This window comes from Mauremys reevesii, unplaced genomic scaffold, assembly GCF_016161935.1.
Source record: "Mauremys reevesii isolate NIE-2019 unplaced genomic scaffold, ASM1616193v1 Contig3, whole genome shotgun sequence".
NCBI lineage: Eukaryota > Metazoa > Chordata > Testudines > Geoemydidae > Mauremys > Mauremys reevesii.
In genome coordinates this window covers 2172150-2193968 of record NW_024100840.1, presented here as the reverse complement: position 1 = coordinate 2193968, position 21819 = coordinate 2172150, and the positions used below count along the sequence as shown (strand labels likewise).

Here is a 21819-nt window from a genome sequence, read left to right as displayed (position 1 = left end):
TTTCTGTACTCTTGCCAAGCAGTAGCAGAATTCATGGCTGTGCATGCTGGTTTCATGTTTGGAATTGAATACAATCCTTGAAATATTTCACTTCCCACAATGGGCACAGAATCACGTGACATCCAAACAGGGGCGGCTCTAGACCCCAGCGCGCCAAGCAGGCGCTTGGGGCGGCCGTTTCCCGGGGGGGCAGCATTTGCTCCGGTGGAGCTCCCGCCGTCATGCCTGCGGCAGGTCCACCGGAGCCCGGGACGAGCGGACTTGCCGCAGGCAAGACTGCGGCGGGTCCCCTCTTCCCGCGGCTCCGGTTGAGCTCCCGCAGGCATGACTGCGGCCGGTCCGCTGGTCCTGGGCTCCGGTGGACCTGCCGCAGGCACGTCGGCAGGAGCTCAACCGGAGCCGCGGGAAGAGGGGACCCGCCGCGGGACCGGGGAAGGGCGGCGCAGCGCTCCGCGCTGCTTGGGGCAGCGTGATTTCTAGAGCCGCCCCTGCATCCAAAGGTGTCTCAAATATCCATTCATAAACCTCAGTCTGAACTCTCAGCAACCCCTCCTGTTTCAGTCCTGGGGCTCCATACTTCCCTCCTTACCCCCAATTCACCCTGTTCCATTCCTCATTACAAACCAGCCCCAGCTTGCTGCATCCTGCGCTTCTCCAGTCTTGGACCCACAGCTGTGCCAATAAACTCCAGTCCTCGTCTGCTGCTTCAGTCTGGGACCGAACACAGCTCCATTAACAGGCCTCAGTCCTGAGCTGCAGCAATTCCCAGGCCTCAATCCTAGGACTGTCCTAACCAGATGGTGCAAAGTGCTGTGTTGTGCGATGTTTTACGGGGTATAAATATTCACTAGGATGAGACGTAGGCTCACTTCACTTTCAGCAGGATTCATTTGGATCCAAGACCTCTAGGATTTAACAATTAGATCAGTAACCCCCTTGGCTGCCCATTTTCCCTTCCATAGAAAGTTAAAGCATTAAGCCAAGTGTGAGCACAGGGCTACAAATCTTTAGGTCTCTGCCACCTGTCTGGTACCTGCGCAGTGGTGTTCTGAATCTGTCACACTTGTTCCCAACAGGGCCGGGGAGCGGCAGCCGACTCATTGGGGAATCCAAACTGAGGCTCATCCTCGTCGGTAAGAGTGGAGGTGGGAAAAGTGCAACAGGAAACACCATCCTTGGGCAGGAGAAGTTTGAGTCGGTACTGGAGGCAACACCCGTTACTCAGACATGTAGTGAAGGTAGCAGGACCTGGAATGGAAGGCAGGTTGTGGTTATCGACACGCCTGCTATTTTTGACACCAAGGACGCTGATGAACAAACCACCCATGAGATCGGTCGCTGTATGGAGCTCTCCTTCCCAGGCCCCCATGCTCTGGTGCTGGTGACCCAGCTGGGCCGTTTCACTGACGAAGACCAGCGCGCCGTGAAGAGAGTAAAAAAGATTTTTGGTCCCAAGGCACTGATGTACACAATCGTCTTATTCACCCGCAGAGAAGACTTACAGAGTGGAACTCTGGAGGAGTATATCTCCCACCCGGAGAACAAACAGCTTCTGCAGCTGATCAAACAGTGTCAGGGGCGATACTGCGCTTTCAGCAATAAAGCTACATGGGCGGAACGCGCTGCCCAGGCTGACGAACTGATGACTAAGATTGCTCGTATGGTGGCGGAGGAGAATAAAGACCATCTGGTGTGTAAAGCTCCTGAGAGGCTTCTAAAAGAAGATGAGACAGATAAACGTAAAAAGAAGATGGGCGAAGTGGAAGATGAAATGCAAGTGGATAGACAGGAAGGAGCTCAAGGGGAAGAGCACTCATCCAGGAAACCAGGGAAATCCCATAGGAAAAAAACAACCCTGCAGACAGAAGAAAACAAAAGTAGGTTTTGTTGTATGTTAGGTTCCTTAGGGCTTGTCTACACTACGGCACGTGGTCGATCTAAGATACGCAACTCCAGCAACGTGAATAGCGTAGCTGAAGTCGACATACTCAGATCTCCTTACCACGGTGTCTTCACTGCAGTCATTCGACAGCTGACACTCTCCCGTCAACTCCACTTGTGCTCCTATTTCTGGTGGAGTACCGGAGTCGAATGGAGAGAGCTCAGCGGTCAATTTATCACCTCTATAGTAGATGCAATAAATCAAGCCCCGCTGGATCGATAGCTGCTCGCTGATCCAGCGGGGGTCGTAGACAAGCCCACTGTTCCAGTTTCTCAGCACTGTCCCAGTGATGATCGGGATTGCATTACATCCATTTTGTAGTTCTCCTGTGTGTTTTTTACCAGATTTCATAGCGTCATTGAAGTTGGAGGTGGATGGAAGAGACCTACTAATTCACATAGAATGTGTAAATTGGAAAGTGTTGGAGGGTTGTTCTCTACTCTGCATTCTCCAATTTTTTTTTTCAAATTAGTTTTATGCAAGTTTTTGATGGGGCTTTTATCATGTAAAAATGGTTCCCTCTGTTAGGAAGGTTTCCTGTTACCTTACATTTTCTTTTGGCTCATTATTATACCATTATTCTTAGTTATAAATCCATGAGCCACCCAACGAGTCCATCCTTCCAAAATGCCAATCAGTTTTATTGCTGTTCTCTAGAATCCCCATAATTTACTGTGCCTGGTGATGAAGTGTTGAGATCTGAATGCAATATTCCAATTGTAATCACTCTCCAAGCCCTAAGGGCTGCCTCACCTCTCTACTCTTGGACATTATGCCTCTGCAGCCCAAAACCATATTGGCTTTTTCTGCTGACATGTCAGAATGCAAACTCACTCCTAAATTACACCTCAACTGCTAGAAGAGGGCCTCATCCTCCCAGATCAATTTAACCCCGTTATCTCTAGACTGATTCTTGCCTGCATATTTATATCTGCCTCTGGACATTTCCATTACATGCGTCTGACGAAGTGGTTATGCACCCACAAAAGCTTATGCTCCAATACATCAGTTAGTCTATAAGGTGCCACAGGACTCTTTGTTGCTTTTTACAGATCCAGACTGACACAGCTACCCCTCTGATACTTTACTTCTAAATTGTTTCCCTAACACCCCCACAGACTCTAAAAAGTCATGAAAGCATTTGTTTTCCTGTAGCACCTGGAGACTAAGGGTAAAAAATTCAAAAATGCTTAGGTCTTAAATCCTGTATCTGAACCACTCAGACAGCCGCACCTATCTCAGGCTGTGTCTACACTAGAAATGCTAAATGGCACAGCTGTAGCACTTCAGTGTAGGCACTTACCGCACTGACAGGAGGGGTTCTTTCATCACGGTGGTATATCCACCTCTCCGAGAGGTGGTCACTAGCTCAATGGAGGAATTCTTCTGTCGGCTTAACGCTGTCTACACTGGAGCTCAGATCAGCTTAACTACCTCTCTCCAGGGTCTGAACTTTTCATGCTCCTGAGCGATGTAGCTGGGTCAACCTAACTTTCTAGTGTAGAACAGCCCTTAGTGGAAAACATATTGTAACGGAGAGTCAATTAAATTACTGACATCACATACAGCAAAACCTTTACAAGAGATCAACTTATCAGGCAAACAGGCCCTTGTCCTAAAATTGTTTTAGAGCCCATGTGGCCAGTTGTCATACACAGGCTCACCCTCCTTCCTTGTCCCCTCCTCCCTCCGTTTCACCTTCTAGTCTAATTATAAAAATGAAAAAAATCCGAGGGCTCTCAAGCAATTATAACAATTGTGATTAAGCGCGTTGTAAATAATAGAATACATTTATTTGAATAGTTTGGATGTTTTCCACATTTTTCAAATATATCAATTGCAATGACAACACAGAATACAAAGTGTACAGTGCTTGCTTTATATTAATTTTTATTACAAATATTTGCAGTGTAAAAAAGAAACAAAAAATAATGATTCAATTCAACTCCTACAAGCACTATAGTGCAATCTCTTTATCATGAAAGTTGAACTTACACATGTGGAATTATGCACTCAAAACTAAAACAATGCAAAACCTTAGAGTCTACAAGTCCACTCAGTCCTACTTCTTTTTCAGACAATTGCTCAGACAAACAAGTTTGTTTACATTTGCGGGAGATAATGCTGCCCACTTCTTGTTTACAGCGTTACCTGAAAGTGAGAATAGATGTTTGCGTGGCACTGTTGTAGCTGGCATGACAAGATCTTTACGTGTCAGATGCGCTATAGATTAATATGTCTGTTCGTGCTTCAACCACTATTATAGAGGACATGCATCCATGCTGATGAGGGGTTCTGCTCGATAACAATCCAAAGCAGTGTGGACTGACACACATTCATTTTCATCTGGGATCTGATTTGGATATGGTTAGAGACCTCTTTAATGGTTTTAATGAAGTAAATACTAATGGGAATTGTGTGACCACGGGAGACTTTAAGTTCCCAGATATAGACTGGAGGACAAGTGCTAGTAATAATAATTGGGCTCAGATTTTCCTGGATGCGATAGCTGATGGATGCCTTCACCAAGTAGTTGCCGAACCAATAAGAGGGGATCCCATTTTAGATTTGGTTTTGGTGAGTAGTGAGGACCTCATAGAAGAAATGGTTGTAGGGAACAACCTTGGTTCGATTGAACTGAATTAGCGCATGATCGAACTGAATGGAAGGATAAACAAAAATAGATCCGTGACGACGGTTCCTGATTTCAAAAGGGCTAACTTTAAAAAATTAAGGAAATTAGTTAGGAAAGTGGATTGGACTGAAGAACTTGTGGATCTAATGGCGGAGGAGGCCTGGAAGCACTTCAAGTCAAAGTGGCAGAAACTATATGAAGCCTGCATCCCAAGAAAGGGGGAAAAATCATAGAGGCATGTTGTAGACCAAGCTGGATGAGCAAGCACCTCAGAGAGGTGATTAAGAAAAAGCAGAAAGCCTATGAGGAATGGAAGATGGGAGGGATCAGCAAGGAAAGCTACCTTATTGAGGTCAGAACATGCAGGGATAAAGTGAGAAAGGCCAAAAGCCATGTAGAGTTGGACCTTGCAAAGGGAATTAAAACCAATAGTAAAAGGTTCTATAGCCATAAAAATAAGAAGAAAACAACGAAAGATGAACACTGAGGATGGAATGGAGGTTAAGGATAATCTAGGCATGGCCCAATGTGATATGTCTGTGAAAAAAGCTAATGCGGTCTTGGGATGTATGTTCTGGTCTCCCATGTTTAAGAAGGATGAATTCAAACTGGAACAGGTACAGAGAAGGGCTACTAGGATGATCCGAGGAATGGAAAACCTGTCTTATGTAAGGAGACTTAAAGAGCTTGGCTTGTTTAGCCTAACCAAAAGGCGGCTGAGAGGAGATATTATTGCTCTCTATAAATATATCAGAGGGATAAATACCAGGGAGGGAGAGAAAGTATTTAAGCTCGGTACCAGTGTGGACACTAGCACAAATGGATATAAGCTGGCTATCAGGAAGTTTAGACTTGAAATTAGATGAAGTTTTCTAACCATCAGAGAAGTGAAGTTTTGGAACAGCCTTCCAAGGGGAGGAGTGGGGGCGAAAGACATATCTGGCTTCAAGATTAAGCTTGATAAGTTTATGGAGGGGATGGTATGGCGGGATAACCTCATTTTGGCAATTATTTGATCATTGACTAAAAGTGGTAAATATATCCAATGGTCCGTGATGGGATGTTAGATGGGGTGGGATCTGAGTTACTACAGAGAATTCTTTCCTGGGTGTCTGGCTGGTGACTCTTGCCCACATGCTCAGGATTTAGCTAATTGCCATATTTGGGGTCGGGAAGGAATTTTCCTCCAGGGCAGATTGGCAGAGGCCTTGTGGGTTTTCTGCCTTCCTCTGCAGCATGGGGCACGGTCACTCAGTGGAGGATTCTGTGCACCTTGAAGTCTTTAAACCATGATTTGAGGACTTCAGTAGCTCAGACATAGGTTAGGAGTTTGGTACAGGAGTGGGTGGGTGAGATTCTGTGGCCTGCATTGTGCAGGAGGTCAGACTAGATGATCATAATGGTCCCTTCTGACCTAAAAGTCTATGGCTCTATGAGTCATCATCTGAGTCAGATGCCACCAGCAGAAGGTTGATTTTCTATTTTGGTGGTGTGGTTCTGTAGTTTCCGCATTGAAGTGTTGCTCTTTTAAGACTTACGAAAGCATGTGCCTCAACTCATCCCTCTGGGCTTGTGGTATGGCATTTCAGACTCTTAAAAACCTTGGGTCGAGTGCTGTGGCTATTTATAGAAATCTCACACTGGTACCTTCTTTGTGTCTTATAAAATATGCAGTGAAAGTGTTCTTAAAATGAACAACATGTGCTGGGTCATCATCTGAGATAGCTACAACATGAAATATATGGCAGAATGCAGGTAAGCACAGAGCAGGAGACATACAATTCTCCCGTAAATGTAAACAAATTTGCTGGTCTGAGCGATCAGCTGAACAAGAAGTAGGACTGAGTGGACTTGTAGGGGCTAAAGTTTTACATTGTTTTATTTTTGAGTGCAGTTATGTAACAAAAAATAATTCTCCATATGTATGTTGCACTTTCACAATTAAGAGATTGCACTACAGTACTTGTATGAGGGGAACTGAAGAATAGTATTGCTTTTCTTTATATTTCCCTCCCTATGCACCTCTGTAGCCCCAGTTTACCCTGTTCCATTCCTCATTACAAACCAGCCCCAGCTTGCTGCATCTTGCGCTTCTCCAGTCTTGGACCCACAGCTGTGCCAATAAACTCCAGTCCTCGTCTGCTGCTTCAGTCTGGGACCGAACACAGCTCCATTAACAGGCCTCAGTCCTGAGCTGCAGCACTTCCCAGGCCTCAATCCTAGGACTTGCCTAACCAGATGGTGCAAAGTGCTGTGTTGTGCGACGTTTTACAGGGTATAAATATTCACTAGGATGAGACGTAGGCTCACTTCACTTTCAGCAGGATTCTTTTGGATCCAAGACCTCTAGGATTTAACAATTAGATCAGTAACCCCTTGGCTGCCCATTTTCCCTTCCATAGAAAGTTAAAGCATTAAGCCAAGTGTGAGCACAGGGCTACAAATCTTTATGTCTCTGCCACCTGTCTGGTACCTGCGCAGTGGTGTTCTGAATCTGTCACACTTGTTCCCAACAGGGCCGGGGAGCGGCAGCCAACTCACTGGGGAATCCAAACTGAGGCTCATCCTCGTCGGTAAGAGTGGAGGTGGGAAAAGTGCAACAGGAAACACCATCCTTGGGCAGGAGAAGTTTGAGTCGGTACTGGAGGCAACACCCGTTACTCAGACATGTAGTGAAGGTAGCAGGACCTGGAATGGAAGGCAGGTTGTGGTTATCGACACGCCTGCTATTTTTGACACCAAGGACGCTGATGAACAAACCACCCATGAGATCGGTCGCTGTATGGAGCTCTCCTTCCCAGGCCCCCACGCTCTGGTGCTGGTGACCCAGCTGGGCCGTTTCACTGACGAAGACCAGCGCGCCGTGAAGAGAGTAAAAAAGATTTTTGGTCCCAAGGCACTGAAGTACACAATCGTCTTATTCACCCGCAGAGAAGACTTACAGAGTGGAACTCTGGAGGAGTATATCTCCTACCCGGAGAACAAACAGCTTCTGCAGCTGATCAAACAGTGTCAGGGGCGATACTACGCTTTCAGCAATAAAGCTACATGGGCGGAACGCGCTGCCCAGGCTGACGAGCTGATGACTAATATTGCTTATATGGTGACGGAGGAGAATAAAGACCATCTGGTGTGTAAAGCTCCTGAGAGGCTTCTAAAAGAAGACGAGACAGATAAATGTAAAAAGAAGATGGGCGAAGTGGAAGATGAAATGCAAGTGGATAGACAGGAAGGAGCTCAAGGGGAAGAGCACTCATCCAGGAAACCAGGGAAATCCTATAGGAAAAAAACAACCCTGCAGACAGAAGAAAACAAAAGTAGGTTTTGTTGTATGTTAGGTTCCTTAGGGCTTGTCTACGCTACCACACGGGGTCGATCTAAGATATGCAACTCCAGTGACGTGAATAGCGTAGCTGAAGTCGACATACTCAGATCTCCTTACCACGGTGTCTTCACTGCGGTCATTCGACAGCTGACACTCTCCCATCAACTCCTATTGCACTTTTCGTTCTGGTGGATTACTGGAGTAGACGGGAGAGCACTCAATGGTCATTTTATCGTGTCTATACTAGACGCGATAAATCAACCCCTGGAGGATCTATCACTGCTCACCGACCCCAGCAGGTCGTCCACCAACCCACTGTTCCAGGTGCTTGATGATCAGGATTGAGTTACGTCCATTTTGTAGTTCTTCTGTGTGTTTTCTCCAGATTTCATGTCAATGAAATTAGAGGTGGATGGAAGAGACCTACTAATTGACGTTGAATATATTGGAAAATCATAGAATTATAGAATATCAGGGTTTGAAGGGACCTCAGCAGGTCATCTAGTCCAACCCCCTGCTGAAAGCAGGACCAACCCCCAACTAAATCATCCCAGCCAGGGCTTTGTCAAGCCTGACCTTAACAACCTCCTAGGAAAGAGATTCTATCACCTCCCTAGGTAACCCATTCCAGTGCTTCACCACCCTCCTAGTGAAATAATGTTTCCTAATATCCAACCTAAACCTCCCCCACTTCAACTTGAGACCATTGCTCCTTGTTCTGTCATCAGGTACCACTGAGAACAGCCGAGCTCCATCCTCTTTGGAACCCCCTTTCAGGTAGTTGAAAGCAGCTATCAAATCCCCCCTCATTCTTCTCTTCTGCAGACTAAACAATTCCAGTTCCCTCAGCCTCTCCTCATAAGTCATGTGCTACAGCCCCCTAATCACTTTTGTTGCCCTCCGCTAGACTCTTTCCAATTTTTCCTCATTCTTCTTGAATTGTGTGGCTCAAAACTGGATGCAGTACTCCAGATGAGGCCTCACCAATGTCGAATAGAGGGGAATGATCACGTCCCTCGATCTGCTGGCAATTCCCCTACTTATACAGCCCAAAATGCTGTTAGCCTTCTTGGCAACAAGGGTACACTGTCAAGTCATATCCAGCTTCTAGTCCACTGTAACCCCTAGGTCCTTTTCTGCAGAACTGCTGCCTAGCCATTTGGTCCCTAGTCTGTAACAGTGCATGGGATTCTTCCATCATAAGTGCAGGACCCTTACGCTTATCCTTGTTGAACCTCATCAGGTTTCTTTTGGCCCAATCCTCTAATTTGTCTAGGTCCCTCTGTATCCTATCCTGACTTTCCAGCGTATCTACCACTCCTCCCATTTCAGTGTCATCGGGGTTGTTGGAGGGTTGTTCTCTGTTCTGCATTCTCCATTTTTTTTTCAAATTAGTTTTATGCAAGTTTTTGATGGGGCTTGTATCACTTAAGAGATGGTTCCCTGTGTTAGGAAGGTTTCCTGTTACCTTACATTTTCTTTTGGGTCAGTATTATAGCATTATTCTTAGTTATAAATCCATGAGCCACCCAACAAGTCCATCCTTCCAAAACACCAATCAGTTTTATTGCTGTTCTCTAGAACCCCTATAACTTACCCTGCCTGGTGATGACGTGTTGAAATTTGAATGCAATATTCCAATTGTAATCACTCTCTGAGCTCTAGGGGCTCTCTCACCCATCTGCTCTTGGACGTTATGCCTCTGCTGCCCAAAGCCATACTGGCTTTTTCTGCTGACATGTCAGATTGCAAACATACTCCTAAATTGTTTCCCTAACATGCCCACAGACTAAAAAGTCATGAAAAGAATTGTGCTGCTCTGTCACCCTACAGACTCATAAGCATTTGTTTTCCTGTAGCACCCGGAGACTAAGAGTAAAATTTTTAAAATTCTTTGTCTTAAATCCTGTATCTGAGCCACTTGGCAATCTGCACCTATCTGCCTGTGTCTACACTAGAAATGCTACAGTGGCACAACTAGTAATAATTGGAGATATACCAATCTCCGAGAACTGGAAGGACTTTGAAAGGTCATTTAGTCCAGCCGTCTGCCTTCACTAGCAGGACCAATTTTTGCCCCAGATTCCTAAGTGACCCCCTCAAGGGCTGAATTCACAACCCTGGGTTTAGCAGGCCAATGCTCAAACCACTGAGCTATCCCTGCCTCCCTCCCAACTAGAGCAGTTCAGTGTAGGCATTTACTACACTGACAGGCGAGGTTGTTCCATCACGGTGATAAATCCACCTCTCCAAGTGGTGGTCACTAGGTCAGTGGAGGAATTCTTCTTTCAACTTAGCGCTGTCTACACAGGGGATCAGTCAGCTTAACTACCTCTCTCCAGAGTGTGAATTTTTCATGCCCCTGAACAACGTAGCTGGGTCAACCTAACTTTCTAGTGTAGACCTGCTCTTAGTGCAAAAAATATTATAACGGTCAGTAAATGAAATTAGCAATTGCTCTTTACTGACATCACATACTGACATCAGTTCTTGGTCCTGCTAGTGAAGGCAGGGGGCTGGACTCAATGACCTTTCAGGGTATCTTCCAGTTCTATCAGATAGATATATCTCCGTATATTATATTATACAGGGAAACCTTTACAAGAGAACAACCTAGCAGGAAAAAGGTCTTGAAATTACCTGCAATGTATTCCCAAATGTACTGAATCCAATTCAACTCCACCAGTATTAAATAACTATTTCCATTAAGCAACCAGTTTATCACACTCTTGAGAGGCTTTTAATTGAAGTGTCCCTCACTTTGATGTCACTTATTTGAAGATTTCTGCTTTCAGGCTGCTTTCACTGACTTGCAGAGGTAATTTCATTTCTATTTGGTGGGGAGGAGACAAGAATCTGCACCAATGAAATATTATTGTGAGATGCTGAAGAAAGAACTAGACTGGATGGTCCTACCATTTCCCTGACTCTGTACTCCATTATGTGAAAGCCAGTGTTTAAGGATTGTGATATGTCCTCCTAAACTCATGTAGCTTTTTTATGACCTCCCACCACTTATCTCCAATATTGCAGCAATCATCATTCACAATCCACTGATTTCTCCCCTCATTGAGTCTGCATCATCCTTCTCAGAAACCCCGCCTGAGATCTCCTCTCTTTCACCAGCTACTGCCCACTTTCCACCTTTATTAGTAACATCTCATATGAGTTTAACTCTTCTCACCTACCTAACAAGCTCTGGTCACTCTCAGTGTGGCTTTTCTCCCTCTCTAAACACCCATCAGTAAATTCTTTAAGCACACACTTAAAGTTCAATTCTTTCTATGAACTGAAGCCCTTGTACAGAAATTGTTTTAGAGCACATTTGGCGAGTTGTCATACCCAGGCTCACCCTCCTCGCTTGTTCTTTCCTTCCCCCATTTCACCTTCAAGCCCAATCATAAAAATGAAAAAAACTAGGTCTCTCAAGCGATTATAAAAATTAATCGTGATTAAGCGCGTTGTAAATAATAGAATATTTATTTGAATAGTTTGGATGTTTTCCACATTTTTCAAATATATCAATTGCAATGACAACACAGAATACAAAGTGTACAGTGCTCGCTTTATATTTATTTTTATTACAAATATTTGCACTGTAAAAAAGAAACAAAAAATAATGTTTCAATTCAACAATCCTACAATCACTGTAGTGCAATCTCTTCATTATGAAAGTTGAACTTACACATGTGGAATTATGCACCCAAAACTAAAACAATGCAAAACCTTAGAGTCTACAAGTCCACTTAGTCCTACTTCTTTTTCATACAATTGCTCAGACAAGCAAGTTTGTTTGCATTTGCTGGAGATAATGCTGCCCGCTTCTTGATTACATCATCATCTGAAAGTGAGAACAGATGTTTGCGTGGCACTGTTGTAGCTGGCATCACAAGATCTTTACATGCCAGAGGCGCTATAGATTAATATGTCCCTTCATGCTTCAATCACCATTATAGGGGACATGCATTCATGCTGATGAGGGTTTCTGCTTGATAACAACCCACGCAGTGTGGACTGACACACATTCATTTTCATCTGGGATCTGATTTGGAAATGGTTAGAGACCTCTTTAATGCTTTTAATGAAGTAAATACTAATGGGAATTGTGTGACCACGGGAGACTTTAACTTCCCAGATATAGACTGGAGGACAAGTGCTAGTAATAATAATTGGGCTCAGATTTTCCTGGATGCGATAGCTGATGGATTCCTTCACCAAGTAGTTGCTGAACGAACAAGAGGGGATCCCATTTTAGATTTGGTTTTGGTGAGTAGTGAGGACCTCATAGAAGATATGGTTGTAGGGGAAAACCTTGGTTCGAGGGATCATTAGCTAATTCAATTCAAATTGAATGGAAAGATAAACAAATATAGATCAGCAAAGAGTCCTGTGGCACCTTATAGACTAACAGACATATTGGAGCATGAGCTTTCGTGGGTGAATACCCACTTTTTTGGATGCATGCGCCAATACGTCTGTTAATCTAAAGTACCACAGGACTCTTTGCTGCTTTTACAGATCCAGACTAACACGGCTACCCCTCTGATACTTGACAAATATAGGTCTGCGATTACAGTTTCTGATTTCAAAAGGGCTAACTTAAAATAATTAAGGCAATTAGTTAGAGAAGTGGATTGGACTGAAAAAAACTTGTCGATCTAATGGCAGAGAAGGCCTGGAAGTGAAATTGCAGAAACTATATGAAGCCTGCATCCCAAGAAAGGGGAAAGAATTCATAGGCAGCTGTTGTAGACCAAGCTGGATGAGTAAGCATCTCAGAGAGGTGATTAAGAAAAAGCAGAAAGCCTACAACGAGTGGAAGATGGGAGGGATCAGCGAGAAAAGCTACCTTATTGAGGTCAGAACATGCAGGGATAAAGTGAGAAAGCTAAAAGTTATGTAGAGATGGACCTTGCAAAGGGAATTAAAACCAAATTTAAAAGGTCCTATAGCCATATAAATAAGAAGAAAACAATGAAAGGAAATGCAACCACTAAACACTGAGGATGGAGTGGAGATTAACAATAATCTAGGTATGGCTCAATATCTAAACAATTACTTTGCTGCAGTCTTTAATGAGGCTAATGAGGAGTTTAGAGATAATGACAGGATGACAAATTGGAATTAGGATATGGAGGTAGATATTATCACATCCGAGGGAGAAGCCAAACTCAATAGGTTAATGGGACTAAATTGGGGGGCCCAGATAATCTTCCTCCAAGAATACTAAAGGAAATGGCACATGAAATTGTCAGCCAATTAGCAAGAATTTTTAATGAATCAGTAAACTCAGGAGTTGTACCGTATGACTGGAGAATTGCTAACATAGTTCCTATTTTTAAGAAAAGGAAAAAAGTGACCTGGGTAACTACTGGCCTCTTAGTTTGACATCTGTACTATGCAAGGTCTTTCAAAAAATTTTGAAGGAGAAAGTAGTTAAGGACATTGAGGTCAATGGTAATTGGGACAAAATGATTTTACAAAAGGTAGATCGTGAGCGGTTTGGGGACCTATCATATTTAATAAAATAAAATATAGTATATTCAGATATACCTTTCTGAGAGAGCTGGAAGGGACCCTGAAAGGTCATCAAGTCCAGCCCCCTGCCTTCACTAGCAGGACCAAGTACTGATTTTGCCCCAGATCCCTAAGTCACCCCCTCAAGGATTGAACTCATAACTCCAATACTCAAACCACTGAGCTACCCCTCACTGACCTCAGCACAAAAAGCAGGAATGTGCTAATAAAGTTTGTGGATGACACAAAGCTGGGAGGTATTGCCAATACAGAGAAGGACCGGGATTTCATAGAGGAAGATCTGGATGACCTTGTAAACTGGAGTAAAAGTAATAGTGTAACCCTTCTGCCCCTCTGAGTTGGCAGCAACAAGGGCCGGGTTCAGTATCCAGGGGTTCCGTTTCAATAACACAATGCAAAACCGGCTCGAGCCCCCACCCAGTGACCTGGGACAATTACCTACCACCCCCCCGGGCGCCTCTAGGAGGCAATACTTCCCCACTCGCAAGCACGAAGTCTGAGTGTAGCAAAATCCTTTTAATAAAGGAGGGAAACAATGTGGCATCACGTTGGAGAGACACCACAAACAGGACTATACACAAACCATAAGCAAAAACCCACCTCCAAGTACATTTGGCACTGTCCTTAGGGTCTTAAGTCCAATCACCCCAAAGTCCAACAACCCAAAAGTCTCAGTCTCCGGTCAGTGCCACCCCAGAGTTCAAAAGTTTGTCTGCAGAGTTTTACCCCCCCCCCCAGCCTGGGTGGAAATGGGGGGGGTCACACACACAGGGTGCTAGGGACACCTTACGTGGGCCAGGGCCGACTGCCCCGCTTCTCCGTGAAGTTCTGCTGCAGCCTTCACCACGACTGGCTCCACTCCACCAGCTGTGCCGCTCCTCCAGCAGACCCGTGAACCACGTCAGCCGTCCCCCACAAACCGCTCCACACTGCTCACTGTTCCATGGGCTGCTCCAACATGCTGCAGACTGCTCCGCTCTGCCAGCTGCTTGGTGATAGATCTTCAGGCTCTCCCACTACTTAACACAGCACTCAGTGATCTTAGCTTAGTAAGCTTAGCTCTTTTAGTGATTTCAGCTCCTAGTGATTTCCACTTGTAGTAGGAGAGCCCCACTGCCACATGGCCCAACGTGAATTCAGGTCAGCAGCCTCTAGATGGACTCCTAAAGGATTCAAAATTAGCTCTGTTCTTTAACAGTGGAGAGAGGAGGAAGTGCAATTGGTGTGCCAGGCCCTCAAAAGGGGCCCATACCATCAGGTACACACACCAGTCCCCAGCCTCTCTCCCTTCAGTGGGTTTTGGAACCCCTGTCCCTTGTCTGGCAAGTACTATTTAATGTAGGTTGAGTCATTTCTGTCATAAAGCAGTCTCATAGTTCCTCATTCACATAATTAAGGTAACAGCCCCTTTTTTTCCTTCCTGCCCCAATAACAAAGAAATTGGGGATTCCACAGTGTGAAAATAACCTTCCCATGCTGCTGTGTGTTATGCTAAGTGGAGTGGGTTTACCAATGCAAATGCACATTCCTAAAATTCCTTTGCCCACTCCTCATAATGTACCACCAGATGTCAGGGTAGGGCTCATCCTGACTCTGCTTACATCCTCCTCCCAGCCGAGAATTTGTCGTCCCGACAAATCACATTCCCTACTATACCAACTTACTGGTCCCCTCCAAAGGGCCTCAGATAGCCCACTTTAGCTTTCACAAACCTGTGTGCTAAAGGTATTGCTCCTCACTAATCACCCAGGTGCATCGTAAGTTAGCCGTTTCACTGGTCTTATTACTCTGTCTCGCCTATGAAGAAACTCTGTTGCTGTGGTAGGGGGGACATCCTCTTGAGTGACGGATGGGGAGGTTTCCTGTGAGTTCCCCTCGGATACTGGCATAGGCCCCTGCATTTCTAGTTCTAACCGTGGAGGATCGAAGGTGCTTGGGACATCTTCCATCTGTATGTCGCCACTGTCCAATAATCTGTGTAAGTCATTACATGGGGGTTCCACCAGTGGCTCAGGAGTGTCAGGAATGGGCCTAAATACTTCTGCCATAGGGTTTAGGGCGGAAGAGGAGGTAGTCTCTTTTGATTCAGCTGATCGAGACTGCAATCTTGTCTTCATCCTAGGATACACCATGGTTGTATCTTCCTCCTCAGACTCACTCTCAGATGTGCTGAGTAGGGGTAGGTTAGCTGCAGGAGGCTGGCTGTCCACGTTGGGAAGTGGCTTTGGTACAGCACCTTCGTTCTGCCCAATTGCCCTGTTGTGGCCCATCTCATAAGGGCTGCCTACCAATTCCCCCACCGGGAGCAAAAGGTTTCTATGCACGGTCTTTGTCTGCCCTGGACCCTCTTCAGGTATGATCTTGTAGACCGGCAGGTCTCCTAGCTTTTCCATCACCAAGTAAGGTATTGCCTTCCATCTGTCAGCTATCTTGTGTTTGCCAGCAATACCCAAATTTCGCAGCAGGACTCTGTCCCCTGGCTGGAGCTCTTGCGGACGTACTCTAGCATCATATCGATGTTTGTTACGATCTGCATTCTTCTGAGCTGCAGATGCAGCTAAGTGGTAAGCATCCCGCAGCTTTTCTCGTAGTCGGGATACATATTGCTGATGGGTTTCATAGCTATCGCCATCCTCTGATACACCAAAGCACAGGTCTATGGGTAATCTTGGTTCTCGCCCAAACATCAAGAGATATGGGGTGACTCCCGTAGCATCATTCTTGGTGGCGTTGTAGGCGTGCACCAGAAATGCAACATGTTGGCTCCAGGTTGCCTTCTGCTCTGGCCGCAAAGTCCCTAACATATCTAACAGGGTTCGGTTGAACCTCTCTGGCTGAGGGTCACCCTGCGGATGATAAGGCGTTGTCCTCGACTTTTTAATTCCTGCTATCCTCAGCACCTCCTTCAGAAGGTGACTCTCAAAGTCTCGTCCCTGATCCGAGTGTATCCGTGCTGGGAATCCATAAACTGAGAAATATTTTTCCCAAAGTACCCGAGCGACAGTGGTGGCCCTCTGATCACATGTGGGATATGCCTGCGCATATTGCGTATAATGGTCGGTCACGACCAGAATGTTCCCAATATTCCTCTTGTCCACTTCTAAAGACAAGAAATCAATGCAAACCAGCTCCAGAGGTTTGTTGCTGGTAATGTTCTTCAGATATGCAGCCCTCGTGGGCAGAGTTTTCCTTTGAACACATCGAGCGCAGGTCTCACATTTCCTGCGAACATCTTCAGCCATCCGGGGCCAATAGAACCTACTTCGGATAAGTTCCAGGGTCCTCTCCATCCCTAAATGTCCAAAGTCATCATGCAGGGCCCTCATGGCCAGGCCTCTGTAGTCTTTTGGCAGCACTAGTTGGTTCCGTTGCCTTTGTAGAGGGTCTGTGGTCACACGGTGTAGCACTCCCTGAATCAGTTTTAGCTTGGTCCATTCTCTCAATAGTAGTTTGCCCTCTGGGGTAGGTGGGACAACTGCAGCTGGGCCTCGCCCCTCCCTTTTGGCAAGTAGCGTATCACGAATGTCAATATCTTGCAGCTGGGCTTCCTGCCAGTCAGCCGCATTGAGCACGGGCAAGGGAGATTGGTCCAAAGCAATATAGTTCACTGAAGCAGAAGGCACGCATTCAGGGGGCAGTCCCAAAGCTTCAGCAACGCATCCATGAAGGCTCTCATGGGCCTCTGGCTCTCGGCGACTCACACTGCAAATAGCTCTCACTCCATCCGTGAGTATCACAGCAACTCCTGGTGCTTGTGGATGCCTGGACAATGCATCTGCATCTACATTGCTTCTCCCTGATCGGTATTGAATGCTGAAGTCATAGCTAGCCAAAGCGGCCACCCATCTTTGCCCTGTAGCATCCAGTTTAGCACTTGTTAACACATAAGTCAGTGGGTTGTTGTCTGTCCACACCTGGAACTGAGCACCATACAAGTAGTCTCGAAATTTCTCAGTGATGGCCCATTTCAAGGCCAAGAACTCCAGCTTGTGGGTGGGATAGCGTGTTTCACTATCAGACAGTCCTCGGCTGGCAAAGGCTACAGGTTTACGCGTGCCTTCCGCCTCCTGGTACAGTACTGCTCCCAGACCCTCCAAACTGGCATCTGTATGCAGGATAAATGGTTTGCTTGGGTCAGCAAAGACTAGGACAGGGGCATGAGTTAGGCAAGTAATGATTTCTCGAAAAGCCTTTCAACATCTCTCATTCCACCGTGGCCCAAAGGGTTCGAAGGGGCCATAGTGTCTCTGCACGGAAGGCCTTTTATTCCTGGTCTTAGATTTGTTCTTGCTGGACTGATATCCCCTGGTAAGATCATTGAGGGGTTTTACAATTGTAGCATAGTTTTTTACAAATCTGCGGTAGTAGCCACTAAACCCAAGGAAAGTCTTGAGTTCTCTGTAGTTGCTTGGACGTGGCCATGTAGTGAGTGCTTCTATTTTATCAGGATCAGTACTCACACCCTCTTGGGACACGATGTGGCCCACATACTTCACTGAGGTCCTGCAGAACTGGCATTTGTCAATTGAAAGCTTCAAACCATAATCCTCCAACCTATCAAGCACTTTAAGAAGTCTTTCTTCATGCTCTTCCAAAGTTCTTCCAAACACAATCAGGTCATCCAAATAAACTAACACTTGCAGTAAATTCATGTCTCCCACAACTTTCTCCATAAGACGTTGAAATGTGGCAGGTGCTCCAGAAATCCCTTGGGGCATGCGTTCGAACTGATAAAACCCTAATGGGCAGATGAAGGCTGTCTTCTCCTTATCTTCTTCACCCAGAGGGATCTGGTAGTATCCACTCCGAAGATCCAACACAGAGAACCACTGGCTTCCCAGTAAACAGTCTAAAGCATCTTGGACTCGAGGCATTGTGTACTGATCAACCACTGTACGGCGGTTCAGGGTGCGGTAGTCAATACACATCCGGATTTTCCCATTCTTTTTACGGACCACCACAATGGGCGAGGCGTATGAGCTGCGGGACTCTGTAATGATGCCATTTGCAGCCAGCTCTTGAAGATGTTGTCGCACATCTTCCATCTCGGAGAGCAAGCCTCCTAGATCTCTCTCGAAAGGTCGGGAGTCATGTAGTCTGATGTTGTGCTCTACTCCTTTGCACATCCCACATCCCACTCATGCAGTGAGAACACCTTGGGTCTTTCACAAAGTTTCCTCCTCAGACGATCTTTCCACTCCTCCGACAATGGTGAATCTCCAAAGTCAAACTTTGCTGGGTCTATTGTCGGAACTTGAGTCTCGCACTGGGGTTTCACAATTGATTCAGGCTCGAAGAGGTCTGCTATCTTTTGTCCTTGCTTCACAACAACATCTCGACTTGTTTCATTAGCAATCAGTATAGTCACCTTTTCCTGGGCTTCAGCAGGTAGGGTTATGACTCCACTGGGGACCAGCACTCCTTCCGGGAGCTCTCCTTCAACTGGCTGCTCTATCATTGCTAATGTCCCTTTACTGCCTTTCAGCCTGGTACTCATGACAAGCACCTCTTGCTCTGTCCTTGCGGGCACTACTAAGGGGGTTGTGCCCATGTACTTCAGTGCCCCAATCGGTAGCTCAGATGTCTCCGTTTTAGCACTCTCAATCTTCCTATAGGCTTCAGCACAAAGCGTATGGATCATCAGGGTACTCAGGTACTGGTCCCCAGCCCGTCGTCTGCAGTAATCCGCGAGCACCTTGAAGAGACTGGAGTTGGTCCCTATCAGCACAGACACATCAGAGGTCCCTTTAGGGTCAGGGCATATTAAGGCAGCTGTGTCTACCTCTTCCGTTACCCCAGCAACCTCCTCTGGGAATTCCAGGTGCACTATGACATACCCTTGGTAGGGGTATTCATCCATGCTGAGGCCACACAGACCAATGCCAGTCAGTGGCTGTATAGGCAGGTGCCTAAGCATCTGTTGGTAGAATGACTGAAATATAATAGTCACTTGAGATCCAGTGTCAAGCACGGCTTTACACTCCACCCCTTCAATCCTCACCATGACCTCTGCTCGCGGCCCTATCAGTCCTGCAGGGATCCCAGCTGGATGGTCTCATTTGGGGGAATCTTCAAATCCTGTAGGTCTAGGTGGTCTCTGTCCCCAGACCTTCTGGCCGCTACTGGGTCTCTCCCAACTGCTCCTCAGCTTTTCGTACACTAAGGAGGGGTTCTCTTCCTTATGGCAGTTAGTAGCACTGTGCCCATCCTGACCACACCGATAGCAAAAGAATTGCCCTTTCCCCCTTCGCCGGGGTGGGACAGTGGCTCTAGATACTGACTTCTCCATTGTCACAGTCTGAGGCTCCTTATTCCTGGAAATTTTAGCTCGGTCAACGGTGCTTTGCAGCTCAGCTATCCGTTCTGTCAGGATCTGCATTTGTTGGGCAAGTTCCTCTGTAGTGCTCACCATCAGTACACTGGCCATTTGCAGTGGCGTTGTGCTGGCTGGTTCCAATGTTTGGGCTTCCCAACACTCGCTGGCAGCCTGCCTTTCTTCCTCTTCCCTGACCTCCTTTATCAGCTGGGAGTAACTTGGGGGATGATCCTGCCGTTCTCTTAGTCGGAGATGAAGTAGGATCGGGTTCTGATACCGAGTCCCTCTTACAACTTGAGCCAGTCTGGTCTGATCCATCTGCTCAGCAGTCACTGCTCCCCTCATAACAGCTCTCTGAAGCAGTCTCTCCAGCCTCTGTATATAGGCTGAAATTTTCTCACCCCTTTCCTGTCGGGAATCAAGGAATTTACAGTAACTGTCTTCAGGGCTCTCTACGCTCCCAAAGGTATTATCAAGGGCCTCTAGGCAGTCCTTCACACTGACCTTAGGGTCAATGAGCTTCAGGGTGCGAAGTACCTCTAATGCTGGGCCACTAAGGCTCTCTATTAGACATCTTCGCTTTTCTACATCAGGTATGGCCCACTCCCGCAGCATTTCAGTGGTATGCTCCAACCAGGGTTCAAACTCCTCTTCCCCAGCAAATAACCTTAACTTACTACAAGAGTTTGACGTAGCATAGGCCAACACAATCTTTTCCAATATATGCCCCAGTGCTTGTGCCCAATCATTGGCTGAGGCTGCCGCCCCTGAGCTAGGGGCTGCAGGACTGGGGCCCAACAAATCCGACATATTAGCCATTATACAAACAGTAATTCCCTCAAAATATAAAGACAATTGTTTCCCAATACAGTGGAACACTCAACAGGTGCTTGCGAGGGGTACTGACCCAGGGATCCCAGACGAGCCCCCAAAAATGTAACCCTTCTGCCCCTCTGAGTTGGCAGCAACAAGGGCCGGGTTCAGTATCCAGGGGTTCCGTTTCAATAACACAATGCAAAACCGGCTCGAGCCCCCACCCAGTGACCTGGGACAATTACCTACCACCCCCCCGGGCGCCTCTAGGAGGCAATACTTCCCCACTTGCAAGCACGAAGTCTGAGTGTAGCAAAATCCTTTTAATAAAGGAGGGAAACAATGTGGCATCACGTTGGAGAGACACCACAAACAGGACTATACACAAACCATAAGCAAAAACCCACCTCCAAGTACATTTGGCACTGTCCTTAGAGTCTTAAGTCCAATCACCCCAAAGTCCAACAACCCAAAAGTCTCAGTCTCCGGTCAGTGCCACCCCAGAGTTCAAAAGTTTATCTGCAGAGTTTTACCCCCCCCCCCAGCCTGGGTGGAAATGGGGGGGGGTCACACACACAGGGTGCTAGGGACACCTTACGTGGGCCAGGGCACCTTACGTGCCCCGCTTCTCCGTGGAGTTCTGCTGCAGCCTTCACCACGACTGGCTCCACTCCACCAGCCGTGCCGCTCCTCCAGCAGACCCGTGAACCACGTCAGCCGTCCCCCATACACCGCTCCACACTGCTCACTGTTCCATGGGCTGCTCCAACGTGCTGCAGACTGCTCCGCTCTGCCAGCTGCTTGGTGATAGATCTTCAGGCTCTCCCACTACTTAACACAGCACTCAGTGATCTTAGCTTAGTAAGCTTAGCTCTTTTAGTGATTTCAGCTCCTAGTGATTTCAACTTGTAGTAGGAGAGCCCCACTGCCACATGGCCCAACGTGAATTCAGGTCAGCAGCCTCTAGATGGACTCCTAAAGAATTCAAAATTAGCTCTGCTCTTTAACAGTGGAGAGAGGAGGAAGTGCAATTGGTGTTCCAGGCCCTCAAAAGGGGCCCATACCATCAGGTACACACACCAGTCCCCAGCCTCTCTCCCTTCAGTGGGTTTTGGAACCCCTGTCCCTTGTCTGGCAAGTACTATTTAATGTAGGTTGAGTCATTTCTGTCATAAAGCAGTCTCATAGTTCCTCATTCACATAATTAAGGTAACAGCCCCTTTTTTTCCTTCCTGCCCCAATAACAAAGA

General features: G+C 46.5%; 1 protein-coding gene across 1 annotated transcript; it reads left to right on the top strand.

The window, feature by feature from the left end:
• The first annotated feature begins 852 nt into the window (after positions 1-852).
• On the top strand, positions 853-8247 carry LOC120393772 (GTPase IMAP family member 8-like). The gene is made up of 4 exons (XM_039518267.1): positions 853-859; positions 1077-1829; positions 7091-7894; positions 8150-8247. The coding sequence occupies exons 1-4, from the start codon at positions 853-855 to the stop codon at positions 8245-8247; spliced, it is 1662 nt and encodes a 553-aa protein (XP_039374201.1).
• Positions 8248-21819: the final 13572 nt, after the last annotated feature.

Bases quoted from the DNA above. Each gene is read 5' to 3' on its own strand.
- LOC120393772 (XM_039518267.1), top strand. The intron at 1,830-7,090 runs GGAAATCCCATA...ACTTGTTCCCAA, and splicing joins GCACTCATCCAGGAAACCAG to CAGGGCCGGGGAGCGGCAGC. The intron at 7,895-8,149 runs GTAGGTTTTGTT...TGTCTATACTAG, and splicing joins GCAGACAGAAGAAAACAAAA to ACGCGATAAATCAACCCCTG.